At 47.5% G+C, this 18,921-nt stretch overlaps 2 protein-coding genes across 8 annotated transcripts in view; both read left to right on the top strand.

Annotated features, from left to right (window-relative positions):
* The window catches only part of LOC149329605 (uncharacterized), a 59,486-nt gene extending 49,454 nt beyond the window's left edge, over positions 1-10,032 (top strand). For 2 of the 5 annotated variants that reach the window (XM_089560328.1, XM_089560327.1), the window contains exons 31-34: positions 334-435; positions 4,979-5,018; positions 5,123-5,185; positions 6,410-8,296. In XM_089560328.1, coding sequence (XP_089416454.1) covers positions 334-435; positions 4,979-5,018; positions 5,123-5,185; positions 6,410-6,601 — 397 coding nt within the window. In that variant the 3' untranslated portion in view covers positions 6,602-8,296. The other 3 variants (XR_016285586.1, XM_089560329.1, XR_016285587.1) reach the window with 3 other exon arrangements.
* A 7,080-nt stretch (positions 10,033-17,112) lies between these two features.
* The window catches only part of disp (RND transporter family member dispatched), a 326,749-nt gene continuing 324,940 nt past the window's right edge, over positions 17,113-18,921 (top strand). For all 3 annotated transcript variants that reach the window (XM_089560332.1, XM_089560331.1, XM_089560330.1), the window contains exon 1: positions 17,113-17,435. The gene's annotated coding sequence lies outside the window, so the exon portion shown is untranslated. The remainder of the gene's footprint in view (positions 17,436-18,921) is intronic.

Genomic DNA, 18,921 nt, shown 5'->3' with positions numbered 1-18,921 from the left:
GGGTGACTTTTCACGTCTGTTTATGGTAAAAAAACTAGCGTTACATTTGGGTAAATACGGTAAATACAAGTAGACATAAACACATAAATGTCTAACATCCAGGGAAATGCATAACCTAGGGTGTTTACTGTGTACAACGTTTGTTCAGAGTTGGGATCATGGTTTGTCAGTGTCACACAGTTTGATCGCAAGACGAAAACTCATATTAACTGGGCTTTGTCGAAGGAGAGAGTGCAGACTCTCTCACGGCTGTGTGAGAACAGCCCTGGAAAAAAAAAAATGCCTTGTATATTTTTATATTCTTTTCCCCCTTTTTTGCCCATGTTGCCACAGGACGGTGGAGCTGTACTTGCAGGCCAACGACAGGGACCAGGCGGAGACAATCCTGCGGGCAACACTGGTTCCCGGCCTGCAGTCACTGCGGCTCTGGCAACTGTGAGGCCTCGCACTCCTTGTGTTTGCCATTCTTTCTGCTCTTTGCAGCACTCCCTTGTGCTGCGCATGCATGTTTTTTTTGTCATTTTTGCTTTTTGTATGTTCCATGTACGTGTTTCACTTTTGGCTTCCGTACTGCACTCTTGCAGTTGCAAAGTACTAAGTCAAGACAGAAAACTAGGCTGAGGGAGGTATGATATAGATGTCAGGTTGAACTTGATGGAGGCTCTTTGCAAGAGATACCCGATTTTATATTGGAAAAATTGGTTTTGTGGGTGGGTCCTCATGGTGGAATGTCATGACATTGTGCCATCTGGCATGGTTCAGGCTCGTTCGCAAGTATGAACAGGAAACTCTCATTTCATTTAGCATCCACCGTCATGGCCAGGCTGCAGTGCCATTTTGTCTATGTGAAGCACAGCATCACAGGTTCAGTGCTTGGACTTAGTGTTCACATTTCTGCTGGGGCAAAATGCACATGCACCAAGAATTCAGTGCACGCTTAAGAACTGTGCACAGTCGAAATAATATGGAGATATATGCTGCTGTGCCCCCTCGTTGCTTGAAGTGTTGACCTTGAAGCACAAAAAGAAAACACTCTAGTTCTCTAGTTTTCAGATTTTGATTTTTGCCTTGTGAACTCGGTAAACTTCTGCGTATTTACTTCCTGCACTGCATTCAAGCTTAGTGTGGAGGTCATGTTTTGCAGTCTCTTGAGAAGTAGAGTAGGAGTTGGCACTTCATTTGTTTGCTGCTGCGTGGAGATGGGAAAAGTCAAGTCATTTGATTGTGCTCGTGTTTTGGTATATATTCACAAATGACAGCTGTTTTCCCACTTGTGGTGTTAGACCACAAATGTACCGATTTGACATGGACCGTACTGTGTAATGCTACGCTGTACTATATACAGTTGAATCTCGATGAAACGAATCTCACGGGGTTGTGAAGAAATTTGTCATCCAAAACAAAATTCAAATGCAAAAGCTTGGGAAATGCTTTCACGAAGTTCTGTCTATGGCTCATGGGATTTGTATTTACGGCCACGCAGGCACGGCTCACTGCTTGCGGTGCGTACAGCATGACTGGTGATAGTGATGTTGGCAATGTCTGGGTTGAGTCTGGACGGCCCGTGCATTGCCACTTACTGCTTGTGGCGTGTACCGCACAGCCACTGTTCATGGTGTCTGTAATATACGGGCAGCGCTAGTTCTCGAGGGTGCGGTCGTGGCTCACACATTCGTATCGTGTAGGGCCATGGGAGAGTGTTTGGAACATCCAAAATTCTGCACATTGTGTAGAATGCACTCTGGTTGGGAAATTCTGTGAATTTGTATCATCCCAAAATTCGTATCAAACGCGTTCGTTTCACCGAGATTCTACTGTAATGCCATAATATAGTGTAGTATAATCCTGTGGGCAGGTGTGGTATACTACACTGCAGATAGAAAATTGTGATCTCTCTGCAAGTCTTGGTTGTGAGTAAACTGATGAAGGGCAGGGGATGTTGGTGATTTGAAAGAGAGTTCCAAAGTTGTCAGAAAAAAAAAAAAGATGCTGGCCTTGATACCACTCGGTGAACACTGCTTTGTGTTCCTAGCTCAAGATTAGTATGTAGAGGGTTATTTCAAAAACACAGGCAGAGTGGCTACCCTCAAAACTGCGTGAGATAATGTAGTACTGGTACCCATGGGGCTCTGGTGGTTTTCTTCTTGTGTGAGGGAAAGATCACTTCGGCGTGTTTACCTCGGCATGAGCAACACTGAGCATCAAGAGCCTTGCTGGGGCATCTGTTACTATATTATTTTAATGCACTAGCATTAAGACCTCCACTCACCGATTTCGCCACTGTCTGTCTGGCGATGCGGGTTGCTCGGGAAAAGCAACCTGTGTCGCATAGACCCCACTGGTGGCAGCACCTGCCATTGCAAGGCAGTGGTGCATCGCTTAACCGCTGCACGCTCCACTGCTTCGGGAGTGGTATGAGGACTCCCAATGACATATGATTGTAAAATACAGAATGACCGACTCCACGTATATGGGCATTACTCGATTAACGCGATCGTATTGTACCCGTAAGGCAGAGCTTGAGTGTTCCCTCCAGTTTTATCACTGATTTTGTTGAGCTTTGTTTGGAAGCCTCGAACCGAAACCGAAATTCTAGGAAACCTGAATTGCATGAATAATGTATAAAGTCTTGCTTTGCTTGAGTGTTATAAGTGCCACTTTCAGTCTGGTGTGAGTGTCTGGCTTTTCCATGCTCATGTTGTGCCCAGAGGCGACATTTCTGTGACATTGTGATCTCTTTACTGTTACATCTGGACGGGGCACTAGCCTGTTTTAGCAGGAATGAATTTGAGGTTTGCATTTTCTGTCCCAAGCTTATGAGGCAAGTTTGCTGAATGCACTCAGCAGGAAGGGTTGCTAGGACACTCTGCTTTTCACAGTTCCTGAAGCATGCTATTATTTGCCAGTGCTTGCTCAAAGTGACACTGCATCTGCCTATTTGGCAGGGGTGGTCTGCGTTTGGTTGTTTTTGTTGTAGTAGTTTGCAGCTATGACTAGTCTCGGGCTCGCAGGTACAGTCGACGACCGAAAATTCGGACGCCTGATTTTTCGGACATGCTTGATTATTCGGACTTTTTCGCGGCACCGCGACATGGCCCATAGAGCCAATGTGTAAGAGCGCTTGAAATTTCGGACGCACCGCAACTGACCACTCGATTTTTCGGACCTCGTTCGCACTCGCTGCCAGCACCCAAGCCGCCATATAATGTGTACAGTGGAATCTCATTAATTCAGACTGCAGGAGATATCGAAAACTTGATCAAACAAAACGAAATTCAAGCGTAAAGGGAGCCTCTTGCGACGCTGAAATTCTGCGCGAGTCGGCACATTGCGCTCGCGTGTTTTCGAATTCGTACTGTCCTTGAATGTCTTCCGCCGCACGAACTTGAACCATAGTCTGAGTTCACGGAACTCATCTGTGCCGAGTCTTTAGTCCCGAACACGGAACGCGAATACGATCGCGGAGGCTACGCGCACGCCGTGGCCTCCGCGATCGAAGCACGCTTCGGGCGCGCCGCCGGATCTTATCGCGGCCGCGATCTGCTCCGGCGCTGCGCCGTTCGCGGAGGCCACGCGCGCGCACCGGAGCTTCCAAGTGCCGTCTATGGATGGCGCCGTGATCATTATCAACATTTTTCTCGGTCGCGATTTTCCGCTGTTCACATCGACATCAGTATCGCCAGCTCCAGCCTTTCGTGGCGTGTTAGCATGCGTGGTAGCGCATTCGCCGTGATAATGGCTTTCGCGTGCTGCCGCCGAGCTTCACAGTTTTAGCGCGATGGGCAAGCACCTTAAGCTACACGGCTGGGAGTTAGCACTCGAACGCGGTCGGTAAGCGTGCGGCAGGCGGGAAATTCGACGTGGCCGAGAAGTGCGTCCGATGATGGTGCAACCAAAAGAGAAACACAAGCTGCAAAAAGCGCGCTTTCCAAGTCAAGCCGTGCGAGTTTCTCGAACTGGAAGAAGAGCTGCTCCTCTATGTGATGGAATTTCGGAACAACGGCTACGCGTTGACAGCGGACATGCTGCGCGGCTTCTTTTGGCATGAGCGTGCACCAGAGCGCAGCACCAGCTCAGGAGTCTAAGTACTTCGCGAGTGACGATTGAACGTAGAATAAATGTCGCTCATTCCCTGGTTGGTGTGTTTTTACTTAAAAAAAAAATGTTTTTCGCTTATCGCGTGTATGGGCCGCACCCCGAAAATTGGCCCTCGAATCAGGAAAAAAAAAAGTGCGGCCCTTATACGCGTTTATCCGGTATTTGGCGCGGCGAAATATAGTCATGAGGAGCTTTAGAATGTGTGCAATACAATTGGCCGCTTTCTCCGGCATAGTGGTAATAAGTTCGTGATTTTTTCGGTGAAATTTGATTTTCCGGACTGCCCGATTTTTCGGTCGTTTTCGCGGTCCCTAGAGAGTCCGAAAAATCGGTCGTCGACTGTATATATTTAAAGATGCACGTGATGCCCCCATTTCTTGATGTTCAATCTATGGGGTGTCTTTGACTGCCTGGTGTACTGATTTTCCACAGTTAAAGAGACACTGCATTTACTCTCTAGTATAAGAAGTGTTTTACATTAAGCTTCGTTACTGGCTTTGTGTTGTTGCTTTTTTATCACTGCCCTTCGTTGTGTATGCTTCCCTATTTGCTTTCAGTTCATCAATAATTGGAATACAGCTGCACCTTTTGTTTGGTGAAAGCAAAGCTTTTTCCAAGCACTGATTTGGTGTCATGATTTTTTTTTTTTTTGTCAGTGTTCATGGGTTGTCAACAGGTATACTTGGAACAACTTTCGTTTTCTCCATTTGTAATGTTGAAATGACCTAGGCTTTGCCTGGAATTACTGCATCTCTCCTGCATTTGGGAGTACGACATGCAGTTTTGTGGTTTCTTTGGCTTTGTGGCCTTTTCTTTAGTGATTCCTCCTTTGAGCTTCTCTGACTTCTGTTCCTCATTTCTCTGTTCTTTGTGGACCCAGTGGCATCCAGCTGGCCGTCACCGAAGGGGACAGCTATGAGGTGCGTTTCCTTTCCACCCTTGTGCCGGCCGCCGCCTTCCCAGGACCCAGCTGCTAGAGTTTTTCTGGGGGGGCCCGGGGTCGTGCGCTGTTCCTCTTTTGCAGGCACACCGACTCTTTGAGGCTGCCGTGCTGAGCATGCCGTACCACTGCGACCTCTGGTGCCACGTGAGTCTAGCTGCTAGCTCGCTTGCTTCTGCTGAGGTGCTAGTCGCAGTGTTCTTAGTATAGCAACAGCTGTGGTGAAATCATGTAGTTGTTCGCACTCTCTCCCTTATCTGTTCCCTCTGTCATGCTCACCGTCTTGCTCCGCGGTGCAGTTAGGGAAATGAGACTGGGAGAGCGACCGTACGTCACACACGACACCCACCCCACAATCCCCCACCATCCCACCCCACGACTAATTACTGCACACTGCTACTCAGACACTGCGAAACGCATTCACTAGAGCAATGGTTTCTAAACTGCGGTTCTGTGGAAGCTCTGGGTTCCTCCTGAGCACCTAAATTTATATGTGCCTCAACCCCCAACTTTACTTTTTGCCGAAATTTGCAGACTAATCACAATGTAGTTGTTCATTGGTTAGCTGTTCCACTGTACAGGGAAGACTATTCCATTGTTCAGCCAGTCTATTAATTGAATGTGGGCGTTTCTTGAGCATCCATGCATCTGCTTGCGCACATTTTATGTGCACGTAAGGCAGGAAGGGATGGAAGTCAAGACACGCGGTGTTCCTTGGACCATTTGAAAGCTGTTGAGGGTTGCCCCGAGGCCGAAAAAGATGGAAAACCCTTGCGTTAGAGCTTACGCGTTGTGCTAATGTGAGTGTAGTGTCATCAACGCAACTCACACACCTGCACACAGTTAATGCGAAACACTCTGGCTGGCATCAGCCTTTCATTCCACCCTAGCTGTGGCCCCAGTGCCTATTACCACAGGAGTAAATACGGTTTGCTTTTTATTTTTTGCCCTCGCTGATTTTGCTTTGCAGTTGTAGGTTGGGCACGTCTCTCCCTGTTGCTAAAGGAAGGAGACGTTTGAAAACGAGTTCAGCTGCGAAAAACCTTCGTTTCTTCTAACACAGCGTTCATTTGTTTTAATACTTTGGCACGTGATAGCCTTAGCCAGTTATGTACCATAAAACCAAACACACTTAGAACGCAGCAGAGCCCAGTTGGCAGTCAGTGCTGTTGTTCACGTGGCCTGGTATTGCGCTGTTCCTTATCCCTTGGCATGCACAAACTTGTTTAATCGACCGCCTTGTTGTGTGCTTGTGCTATTAGGCCTGGTTTATATTGAGCCCTCTTACCATGTCCCTTAGTGCCTTTCTTCTGGGGATTCTTTTCCCTGTGCGCCTCCTCTTCTTTATTCCCCCCCCTGCGGCCAACGTAGTTCCTCATCTACGAGCTGACCCAGGGTCACGTGGAGCACGCCCACAAGGTGGTCGAATCGGCCTCCAGGTACCAGGTGCCCGGGGCCCAGGAGATCCTGGACAGCTTTCTGGCCAAAGGTGGGTGGACATCCGTCATGGGTGCTGTCTGGGATTTGTGGTGTGTACTCGATGGCAGCTTTGTCTCCACCTAACGTCAAGAGCTCCCTGATCATACCAGTTGTGAAGCTGCACTTTGAAACCAGGCTATTCCGTGTGGCCACTGCAAAGGTCAGCAGGTGTAGGCACCAGCTAGAAACGGCAAGTAAAAGTTCTTTCATCGTCATTAGCTTCAGGAGTGATGACAGGTATAGTTTGTTTTGGCATTTAAATTACCTGTCACACTCTGTAATCTATGCATTTTTGTTGCTAGTACATCTGTTTCACTGAATCTGGTGCCTGGCATAAGCACGGTTTACCAGCAGTCTTGGATTTTACTGCTCAGAGGCGTCGTGAGAGTCTGCTAACCTCAGAGTTTTTGTCCAGTCTGACCCTTGGTCATGTCAGTTTCGCAACTGGTACGATCAAAGAACTCTTTGGAGAGCCTAGAGATGGGGACTCTGGTTTTCTTGCATGCTATTTTGCCTTTCTTGTTTAGTGGCAGTGGCTTTAGCAGGAAGGTTTTCCAGGTTTCTTCATGACCCCCTTTCTCCTCTTTTCCATCCCCAGTGCAGAGTAGTGGGCCAGATAAGGATCGTTCAGGCCGACCTGTCTTTCTCTTAAATCCCTCTCTCTTTGTGGCGCTGATGGCATCAGGAATAGTGGGCAACTCCCTGCTGAGGAATGACTGTTTCTCGCCAAACTATCGACATTGTGTAAACTAAGGGTTGTCACTTATATGTCTTAGCCGCTGCGTGGCTCAGTGGTTAAGGCACTCGGCTGCTGACCCGAAAGATGCGGGTTTGATCCCTGCTGCAGCAGTTGAATTTCGATGGAGGCGAAATTCTAGAGGCCCATGTACTATGCGGTGTCGGTACTTGTTAAAGAACCCCAGGTGGTCGAAATTTCTGGAGCCCTTCACTATGGCGTCCCTCATAGCCTCAGTCACTTCGGGATGCTAAACCGCATAAAGCCAAACCAAACTTTCATGTCTTCGTTAGTTAGACACAGTTTTGGCTTCAGCCTGGTTTATTGAATTGCGTGGAGTACCATGTTTGCTTCACGTAAGATTAATGTCTTAGACCTGCCTTAAAGAAAGGGACTCTGAAGCACACTTGGCAGCCTTGCCTCATACTTTCCGCTGAGCCGCCCTGAATATCACGGCTTCTCTTGCATGTGTTTTATGACTGGTTCTGTCTACAGCCTGCACTGGAAATGAATGAGGTGCATGAGGCCTTCTGAAAGTTCAGTGTAGCTTATGCAGTTTTTCGGGAGAGGTGATCACATAATGATGTATGATCATACAAGCACTAGTCATCCCACTAGCAGGTCAAAGGCCTGCCTCACAGGGAAAGGAAGCACTCATGATGTAACAATAGCGCACAAGGAACACAAGGGACGGAAAAGAAACGACGCAGACAAGCGCTTTTTTTCCCTCTGACTTGGTCTTTCAAGGAGGGACTGCGTGTGGTTGTTTTTGTTTTTATGTTTTTAAAGTGACTACCTTATATTGCGCGTGTCAGCAATAAACCTCAGTTGCGAGTTAGCACTTGTCTGTGTCGTTTCCTTTCCGTCCCTTGTGTTCCTTATGCGCTATTTTTACATCATGAACGTTATCCAACTTGCCCAACTTTCAGCTTTGCTTAAAGGAAGCACGCTGCTTCAACAAAGACTGCTTCAGAGTCCCTTCCAACATGCACCTCGGGACGAGCTTCCCTTGTTCAGGTGGCGGCGTGTGATCGTCTTGCCGATTTCAGAGCTCACGGAAGAAGACGCACTGAAGCGCCTTGGCCTCTTCCTGTTGCCGCCGTAAAGGGGCTGCAGACTCCAGCGGGTGTCCCACACGTGGGGGGTCGTCTGGGGTGTCGCGACACCCGCTGTTGTAAGTACGTTTACACGCCACGGGTGTGAGCACCAAAACCCTCCCTCTCCCCTCCCACCTTCTTGGGACGTTTCCCTCTCCCCTAGCCACTTATTGGCCTCTCTCCCCCCCCCCCCTTTTTTTCCATTGCCTCTCGAACATGTTCACCTCCTCACTGATGGGTCGTGCCGCTCTCTTATCGCACAGTTTCACTATGGCAGTGGTCCTCAGTTCTTCGTGTTCCTCCTCCTCTCTTCCTATTCCTCCCCCTCTCTTATTATGGCTTTTTTTTTTGTTTTCACTTCCCTCTGCCATTGTGTGGCAGTTCACCAGAGTCAGAAATGCAGTTTGGCATTCGAAACACCGTTTACTTTCTGGATCTCTTAAGCATACTTGAGCATTTGCCTACGCCCTTGTGGTAGGGGCCTTTCTGTCTTAACTTAATTCACTGCTTTGAGTGCATGCCTGATCAAACTTGTACACCTTTTCTAGCATGTTCGAGCTCTTTTTTTCTTCTTTTTGTCTCCAACTTCTTGCGTGCCTAACGATCAGTTCAGAGTTGTGGCACAACATCCACATCATTGTGCTCTCCTTTGCAACGATTTTGCAAGTCTGCCGTCTTGAAATTAAGAGGAGAGATTTCACTGCTTCTCGTCCTCTACTTCCATCTTCAACGCACAAATTTTGTGCTGCAAAAAAGTACAAAAAGAAAAGAATGATGGACAGCAAAGGGGAAAGGGAATTGTCTTCGTCATCAGCTCACAGTTGGATTGTGGATAGGAACTAGAAAACGCTGCGCGTGCGTTTGAACAATCAAAGCGCTCATGGCTTGAGCGGTGGCGAACTGAAGCCTAGGTTGGATGACTCACCACGGGAAGAGAGAAAAAAAAAAAGAAGTGGATGTGAAGTGGAAGATGCATCGTCATCCTCAGCAAGCGGCGGATGATTGACAGGCGGCGGCGAAGCCTTCAACAAAGTGCATCTGTGATACCGAACTTCTTTCTAGCCTAAGGAACCTCTCTCAACTGCTGCTGCGCCACTGCTGTTCAGTTTTTGTGTGAACTACCGTGTGATTGCATGGCAGTTAGGCGCGTCTTGGCTGGCTCGTTTTTTATTTTTTATTTTTTGAGCTCCAGACATCTTCCAGTGTTGAGATTAGTTCTTGGCAGATGCCCACTTTTCCATTTTTTTTTAGCATGTGAGAGTGTAAATAAAGGACAGTAATCTTGCCTTGAGCGGGTAGATACTGCAGTACCTTCAGAGAGGTTTTTTTTTCCCCCGACTAGTCGATTAAGCTTAGTTCACTTGAACTACATATCGTTACCATTTTTCTCCTCTCATTGTCTTCCAAGTATTGTTCAATCTAGTTGTTTTTCAATTGCCATTTTGTTACCTTGGCTTTCTTGGACAAGTGTTTTGTTGTTCAAATACAGTGCCATGCAAACACACTTTATATTTATATAAAGTGTTAGCTGCCAATTAAGATTACGGACTCCTTTTTTTTTTTCTTTGTAAAAAATGGGAATAGAACAGAATGGAGGAAGTGGCCATCGAGTCCCATCTTGCAGCATCTGTACATTTTTCCCACTGCCCTGTGTATATATTAAAAGAGTACGTTTGAACACACTGATTGCTCTCTTCTCTTTTGGTGAGTCATATGGTGAACCTTTTGTGCCATGTCGCGAAAGGTCACCTGACTTGCCTTTCTTTTCTTGCATGCTTCTTCTAATGTCATGATCTCAGCAAAATAAATGTATAGTCATGACCAATATGAAAGGGAATAATGAGCATGTATTTATTGGTTACTGCGTAATTATCTGTGACGAGGACAGTTTTTTCCATTTTATATTTTTCCTTTGTACATAATATACAAAAGTCATTTTCAAATTTAGTGGAGGAATAACCAGAAAATTTTGAATTTTGTGCAAAAATTTTGTTCCCTCGTATATTGCTCATGTCTGCACCACTGCAGTTACCGAAAAATTTGGTCTTGTTGCTATCATTGCATACAATCTGCAATAGGTATATGCAGCATAATCTTGAGCGTTAATTATACAAGGCACAGGATGTTGTTGGGCTAGTTGGCTTGATACTTGAATTGCCATGAAAGGTTATGTGCAAAAAAAGACGACACGACAGGACGAGCGCACGACAGGATTGCGCTAGTCCCTTCATGTCTTCTGTCTTCGTGTAGTCTTTTTTTTTTGCGCATAACCTTTCATGGTATACAAGGCACCATTAAATCCATAGCGAATCATATTTGATGCAAATAAGCCAAATTCTTTTGGCATAGTCATCTTCCGTTAACTTCCGTCAGCGGTATTACATAGTAAAAATGTGATGTAACATGAGTGTTCTTAAGAAAACTTCATGGTAAGAAGTTCTTAGCGTATGAACTGGCAGGGAGCTTGCTCTGTTTTTTATCCAAGAGCGTTCTCATCAGGCTGCTGTGTTCTACAAAGTAGCAGAGAAGTGATTTTGCTTGCAGAGAAACATTCGGTACATAACTACGTACTGTTTAGGGATAATAAGTTGCAAATGCTTTGTTTCAGTTCAATATAAATAGGTTTGTGCTTCTTTCAGACATTTCCATAAATCGTAAATGGGAGGCACTCGCCTTAGAGGCATTGCCATCTCAAGAAAGACTCCTTCAATGCCGCTGCTTGTATCGTACATTTTAATGCGAATTGCAAGTGATCTACTGTAAAACCTTGGTGGGTGTGCTTTGGGCGACATTCACTGCAGCGAGAGCTCATTTGTGGGGCTTGAATATGCCAGCTTTGCAAATGGCAAGGTAAGCCAGTATGCAATAACTGCTAGTGGACCAAAAACACCTTGTAAGTAATTTTATGCAAGTAACTCTGCAGTTGCGAGCAGTTTTCACTCTCTGTGTACAACTTTAAATTGACCAGTATATCAAGAAGGCCCAATTTCGTACCGCCTCTTTGCAACATATATCCATAACAATTCGCCTTACTGTACAGCTGCAACGAAAAAAGAATGGCACAAGTGAATCATGACCGGACCGAAAAAATCGCGACACGCGGCGCTATTGTTGCCGAGTACACTGATAGCGAGAGTGCGAGGAACATTCCATTTCCTAAAGCGGGGGTGACCGGCAGAAAGCAACCCACCGGGCTTCATGCGTTTTTGTAAGATATTCTACCGTTAGTCACTAACACCACGTTTTATGCCGCGCGGCACACTCAGCGTCACAAATAAATAAATAGACATTCGCCCATCAGAAATGCCACATCTTAAACGAACGCCTGTAGATGCATGTCTTATCAGCCAAACTATGTGCTAACACGGCTAAGCACATACTCTCGTTTTATTTATTTTTTTTTGCGCTGGCGTGGAGAGCAAAGTTATCTTTATCACCGTTTTTTTTTTTTAAATGTACTGGGGAAGCACTGTCAAAAGTGGGGACGCACTGTGAAAAATAATGTGTGGCAGTGCCTGCTTTCGGATGGGCTGCTTTGGGCTGCTTTCTGTCGGCCACCTCCACTCTGGAAAGTGGAATGTGCCAGGCACTCTCGCTATCTGCGCATACGGCTACAATAGCGCCGCGTCTCGCAATTTTTCCGCTCCTGTCATGAGTCACTTGTGCTAATCTTTTTCCGTTGCAGCTGTACCTCTGAAGTAGTACTGCGCCATAATCTGTTATCTGCTTGATGCGATACATTACCAAGGCCAAAACATGATGCAAACCCAACAAACACAAAACCTCCTCAAAATCTCCCAAAAATGACCCATCGGGACATCTGGCATCTCCCAAGGAGGTGCTCATTTTTCCCGAACACATCTAAAAAACGTCCGGACAACTAGCAATGTCCAAAAAGTTGTGCGTCCCATGGAAAGCCCCAAAAGGTTAATGCTCGATTTCTCGGCTCTGGTTCAATAAAATTATTCCTCATTTTTCGTGCAGCCTGCAGGCATCCAAGCGCACATATGTGCCAAATTTCAGGTGCATACTTACGTTACAGGTGGTGTAATCCACCTTTCCACTCGTCTGAATGCGTGCTGGCTCGGCCGTTCTGCACTTATCCGTTTACGTGAAATGTCCTAGCATTTTGCACACAAAGGAAATATGAACTCAAAAAGTCACCCGATTTGGCTCATATAAGAGCAAATAGCAGCGCCATACAGAAGTAATTTCAGTTTACTAGGTGTGCTCTTAGCACGAATTGCATCCTGTCGTCCATGCCGGCGACCGCACCATACACCACCACAATCAAAATGCATTCATGTTTCAGTAAAAGAAAAACAATACAGACCGAATTGAAAGTCCGTGCCGAAAAACTTACGTTCAACGGCGCAAATCTGAATGAATACAAACAGCAGACGCAAACGTATGCACCATTTAATACACAGTGTACATGACACTACGGCGCCGTATGCATATGATGGCCACTTTTTTCTCCAGCCCTGAGAAATCTGCAATATGAAGCAAGTAAAACAGAATACAGGCTGAAAGTTGATGCACCTTAAACGAGCATTCTAAGGGCTTCAAAAGCAGATATGCACATGCAAAAGCAAACGTATGTAAAGAGCAACTTCGGTGACAAAAGAAAAGACGAGATGGGCGTACGCTGCAGACACGCAGTTTCAGGTCACGGATTTTCTTCAAGTTGAAACCCCACTCACGCTTAGACACTCGGAGCAAGCTTCAGCGACGTGTTATCAAAACAGAAAAAAAATATTAGTTCTACTAGGCGAAAATAAAAAAAAATGCGAAAAGGGCCTGCAGTATGCTTAAATAAATAAATTAAATAAATAATTAAAATAACATACCTTGACGACGTTGCCTACGGAAACCCAGGGATGAAATACAAGGCTGCAACAGCTGAAACCATAAATTAAACGCAGGCTTCTGTCCTGCGCCTTCTCACAGCACAGCGAACGCTCAAACTACGCCTCGTAACGATTCTGGGAGTTTTATTTTCTTGTGACTAAGTGTGGGGATAAGACTGCTTGGAGCCAGGCGGGAAGGTGAACGTGCTCAGGTAGTACGTGCGGTGGCGCGCTGCATCCATGGTGCGGCAGACCGCGCATGCGGCACAGTCCAGCGTGGGAGTCGAGATCAAGGCACGATTAATCCAGTGGGAGAGAGTCAATATAACCACGCGAACACTGCACAAACTATACCGCTGCGGCAGGATGGCTGCGCGGTGGCGAAGTTGGTAGAGCAGGCTAATCCATGGGCACTCGCAGAAAGAGAGTGGTGGGTCTCGGAAGGTCCTTCCCGCCTCAGACCGTAGTAGACGGCCACGCTGCCACCACCAACGTGCTGCAGTCGTCGGAGGCGCTGAGGAATGCAGGGTGCGTGCGAGGAGTCACCTATTGCCACGAACTCCGCTGCCACGAACGCCGCCTCGAACAGCGGCATCAGTAGGGCCGTGGAGCTGCGCAAAGGACTTGCGATGCGCAGCCGCGGCATCAGTTCCAAAAGGAATGGTGTGGGCACGCCGAGGTGCGCGGGAAAACTCCGTGAATCCGTAGCTACGAAGTGCACGACAGCCCAGTTGGCGCAGTGACGAGAGCAAGAACTGCCGCGCGCTGGGGCTTGTGCTCGAACGTCTGGGGCAGCGCGAATAAGCGTGCGCAAAATGGCGTCCGTCCAGCGAGGAAGCCGGGCGAGCGACGGGAGGCCATTACCGCACTTCTGCTAGACAGCGGCGCAGCGAGGAGTGCCGATAGTCGGAGACGCTTGGAGGGACTACCACACAATTTTGAAGTTGGGCGCAAGCTGGGAAAACGCTAGAAGACGGGAAAGATGTTGACCGCCGCTGCCGGCGGCGCGATGAAAAACGCCTGCCTGCAATGGAGCCGACGGCCCACGTGCGAGAAACGCATGCACCGAGAGATATGCGGGGTTAACCGCTTCCTTCGGCTGTTCGAATGAGACTGCCGTTTCATCTCTCAAAACGACGAGTGCAAGAGCAAAACCTTCTCTCCCCGCAGCTTGTGGCGCGAAGGAGAGAGAAAAGAGAGCGCGAGCAGTCGATTTTTATTTCTTGTTGAAAATCATTGGTCCCAAAACGTTATGCCTAGTTACATTTCTGGGACGAAAATGCATTAACTCGCTTTTGTTGCTGCTTAACACTCCAGAAAAAACGTTTCTAGACCTTTAGTGGGAGCACTGCCTTTTTGCTTGTGTTTCTATGTCGTGCCTCATGGTCTGGAAACGTTTGATAAACGTTGTACTGGGACTGGGACATTCCATCCTTTTTTGGAGTTTCTGAGGAGGTTTTGTGTTTGTTGGGAAGTTCTCAATAGTTGACATATTCGAGATAAAAACTAGTGTGGATGCATCCATGATGCTGTACACTGCCCTCTGGAGCGGAGCCATTTCAGTGCCCTGTAGGATTACTGCTTGTGTCTTGCAATACCAAGTTGCTATTGCATGATCGGTAAAACATTTTTGGAAGTTTTTAAAAAATTCGGTTATATATTGCTTGTTGAGGGACTCTGCGTTAGGATTTATGATGACAGGTTGCAAACAGTTTTCAGTCTGAAATGGGAAAACACTTTTGGTAGCTGTAACCTTCAACACACTCCAGGGCAGCGGGACACTTGCCCCGCTTATTTTAAGTGCTGGCGGACGGAAAACGCTCCCCATGCGTAGAATATTACCATTAATTAGACCATCGTAATTTCATCTTTCTCTAATAGGCCTCTTTGGTATTTTTTTTTTCACAAGCGCTGGTGTAGTTCAACGACAAGCAGTTCGGCAGGAAAAAAGAATGTGTAAACTTGTTGAGCTTTTAAATTTCCCTCAGGCCCAGAAATGTGTCTTTACCACCGTAAACTAACCATCCAAATAGTCCGAGGTAGCGCACGATCAGTACAGCGGAACTGTTTTTCTTTTTTTCGGGAGCCGCCGTTGTGTCGCGGCGGTTATGGTTCTGCTTACCTGAAGGGCGAGTGTTCGATCCCGGCCGAGGCGGTCGCATTTCGATGGAGGCGAAATGTTAGATATAGAGACGCGTGTATCAGCTTCTGTGTGGTGTCAGTGGCACGTTACAAATAACCTCGGATGGTCGGATATTACCTCCACTACGGCGTTTCTCGTTGCCTGTGCCGATATTGGGACGGTATTTCTAAAAGGTATTTCTACCGACATTAGCGTACCGGAGACTCCTGCGCACGCGCAGTGGTCCCGCATGCCCGCTTGCATGTCACTGCGCGTGCGCGGGAGGCGTAGACCGGTGTACGTCTCCAGTATGGTCATCATCATCATCAGCCTGACTACACCCACTGCAGGGCAAAGGCCTCTCCCATGTCTCTCCAATTAACCCTCTCCTTCGCCAGTTGTGGCCACCGTATTCCCGCAAACTTCTTAATCTCATCCGCCCACCTAACTTTCTGCCGTCCCCTGCTACGTTTGCTTTCTCTTGGAATCCACTCCGTTACCCTTAAATCTTGCCTTCGCATTACATGCCCTGCCCAAGCCCATTTCTTCCTCTTGATTTCAACTAAGATGTCATTAACCCGCGTTTGTTCCCTCACCCACTCCGCCCTCTTCCGATCTCCTAACGTTACACCTATCCTCGGATGGTCGGATATTACCTCCACTACGGCGTTTCTCGTTGCCTGTGCCGATATTGGGACGGTATTTCTAAAAGGCATTTCTACCGACATTTCTCCAGTACGGTAAAAACTTCTAATTGCGCCGCGGCAAAAGCAGCAGCAGCAAAAATATGCCACGCCAGCAGCATATTTACCAACTCTCTCAAGCACAGCTACTAACCTAGGAACGGCGTGCTGGATTGTCCGAAAGGACAGCCAGTTTTCTGTGTACGTGAGCCTGCTAGCTAGCTAGACATCGCAGGTCACAACTTTATGCATAAAAGGAGCTTAATATTGTTGTGAAGCTTGACTCTTAAATATAGCTTCGTGCAGGGTCAGCTCAACAACCAGGCGCGCGCAACGTTTATGCACCCTATCTTCGCCCTCATTAAAAGATCTGCTTCTTCTACAGAATAATATGCTTACCAGAGTTTTCAGCTTGAGGCTTTTTATATCGCGTCCATGAAGCATGTCAGAGGAGTATACTTTACATCAAGGTGCCTGATACGATGCTGTAATAATTTTGCTTTGCGCGTACTGTGCTCCATTCATAGGCATATCCTACGACGCAAATTGTATTCAGCAAGACGTTAGAACTGCAATTTGTCGATACTGTACACATATTCATTCACCTTTCAAGTTATAGAAAAACTGCGCGATTAAGAATTAGTTTCCAGAACGCATTCTTTTTGCTACAGAGCTTGATTCTCGTTTGTGAATCTTGTAGCAGTTGTAGTCGTCCTTCGCACATGACTGCACAACAAAGCTAATCTGCAGAACTACCGCTCCATTCAAATCGCGCGCCGTCTGCCAGGTCACGTGTCAAGCTTCACCTCCCGTGGAATTCCTGCGTGAAGTGAAAGCCATCCCAATGCTACAGTACCAATGCGTAGGATCCTATGGTAGGATCCATTTGTGTTCAATGTGCAGAACTTCGATTGCCAACGCTTGTCGTTGATTTCGGAGGCCACGAATGTAGACTCGTCTCAAAAATCCTCAAAACGGCGTTGTGTGGGCATTTCGGAGGCTGTACTTTCTTTCATTTTGTACGACCTTGCGCGCCCGCAGATGGCAGCACCGCTCCTGCGCTCCAAAAAGCAGCGAGCGCGTCTGTCCGCCGCCAAGTGCAGTCAGTGCAGCGAGCAGGCTTGCACTTATTTCGCTCGGCAGCGTGTGCGTCCTGTTCGCGTGTCACGGACCGCTCACCCGCCGTTCGTTGCACCTGCTCTGCTGAGCCCTGGTTCAAAGCTCCTGCAGAATGACGCAAGGGCTCGCGGCCCGGGCCCCAAGCAGCGCGTGCGTCGGCGAATGTCGGCAGGAAAGCCCACGGTACGGCCGAGCTGGCCCGTCGTCTTAACAGCTGAGGACGTGCTTCTTCCGTCAGTGAAAGCGAGAACAGGCAGCTGTGCGCCGTTGATCACCGAGAGAGCATCCCAGAGGAGGAGCCCACTATAACGGTACGTCGTCAAGAGCTTGCTTGCAGTGGTCAGTTTGCTTTTTCCGTCTTTGCGGCGTCTTGCAACCCGTACCGCCTGGGCTCGCCAGACCCTTTTTTTTTTCTTTTGCTCCACCCGGCCGCGCTCTCTTTCAGTGGCGATAGAGATCGATGCTTGACAGCCGCGCTGCCAAGCGCATTTGCGACCGTATTTGCTAATCTCGTCACGCGGACAACGAGATCTGCGCGACCCAGGTGTCGAATTTCGCCGGACCGATCGACGATCGACCGTGCCGTGCAGCGAGACTTCGCGCTACGCTTGGGTGCATTGTTCGTGTAACAAATCTAGTGCGGCGTGCTGTCGTATGTCGCGCGTGACAGTGCTGTCAAGTCGTTCAGCACCTCTGCTTCATTGCCTCCGAAACTTCAGCCACGCTGTGACATGTGCCAGTCGCCTGACTGCATGCATCGCGTGCACGCATGACGTTGATCGGAAACGCGCGATGGGTCGCTTAAGCGTGGTTCATCAACTATGAATACAGTGTGGAAATGGTCTGTGTATCCGCTTTCCACCGTCCAGTGCATAGTTAAAGTAAGTTCTTGTCACGCAATTTGTTATGCTCTACTAGAGCTCGTTCGTGAAACGTCTTTGAATCTTTTTCTTTTATTCATTTCTTCTCGTTTAATTACTTAGTTCAGAATTAGAATGGGAAAGGGAGAGGGGGTATTGGACCTCCGTAGTCGTGAACAGGTGGAACAGCTCAGTTTGCTCTAATGTTAGGACGCACCACTTCTCAGACAATCACTGATGCCGTTGTCATGCACTTTGTCATTACAATTGTTTCGAGGCACTCAGGTGCTCAAGTAGTCGGCATGAGTTTTCCTTCTTGGTGAACTCTGTGGCCGTGCTCTGACGATGGTACGTTTGAGGCGCGAACATTTTATAATGAATACTCCTCTTAGCGTTTCTACATTCGCTCATGGGCAAGAGACCTCATTGAACTTTGACATGAAGTGACGCGTAGATGACGTACGTGACACCCCGCTGGTTTTACGCGTCGGTGTTACATCACGAATTAAGGGTGTTGGTAAGAGTTCATTTAGGGAGTAGTTACTCACTCTAGGTTATGAGAAGTGTTCTCCGTTGTTTCGCCTGGTATACATTTCAGCTTATACCCAAAGTGCGCATTCGGGAAAAGGACTGTCAATATCTGACGTTGTCCAAATTTTTTTTTGCCTTCTAAGACCCTGTTCCAGTTTCAAATTGCACTTTCTAATATGAACATTGAGCTCAGAATAACGTACGCTCGTTGGCTTACGGGAAGCTCTTTTTTGTATGACTTTCATTGCTCAAAAAAAAAGAAAAAAAGAAAGCATCCGATTCAGTGGAAAGGTTGGAAGTCATGGAGGTAGTTTGTAATGAAGGCGCCGACGAAACGCATGTTTGTATGTTTGGAATGGCTGCAAAAACTGCACAATAGCCACTGTAATCAACACCACAAATTGCA

Source organism: Amblyomma mixtum, chromosome 9, assembly GCF_055824585.1.
Source record: "Amblyomma mixtum isolate Tamu chromosome 9, ASM5582458v1, whole genome shotgun sequence".
NCBI lineage: Eukaryota > Metazoa > Arthropoda > Arachnida > Ixodida > Ixodidae > Amblyomma > Amblyomma mixtum.
Note: the sequence above shows the minus strand (reverse complement) of the source record. Positions and strands in the feature narration are given on the sequence as shown.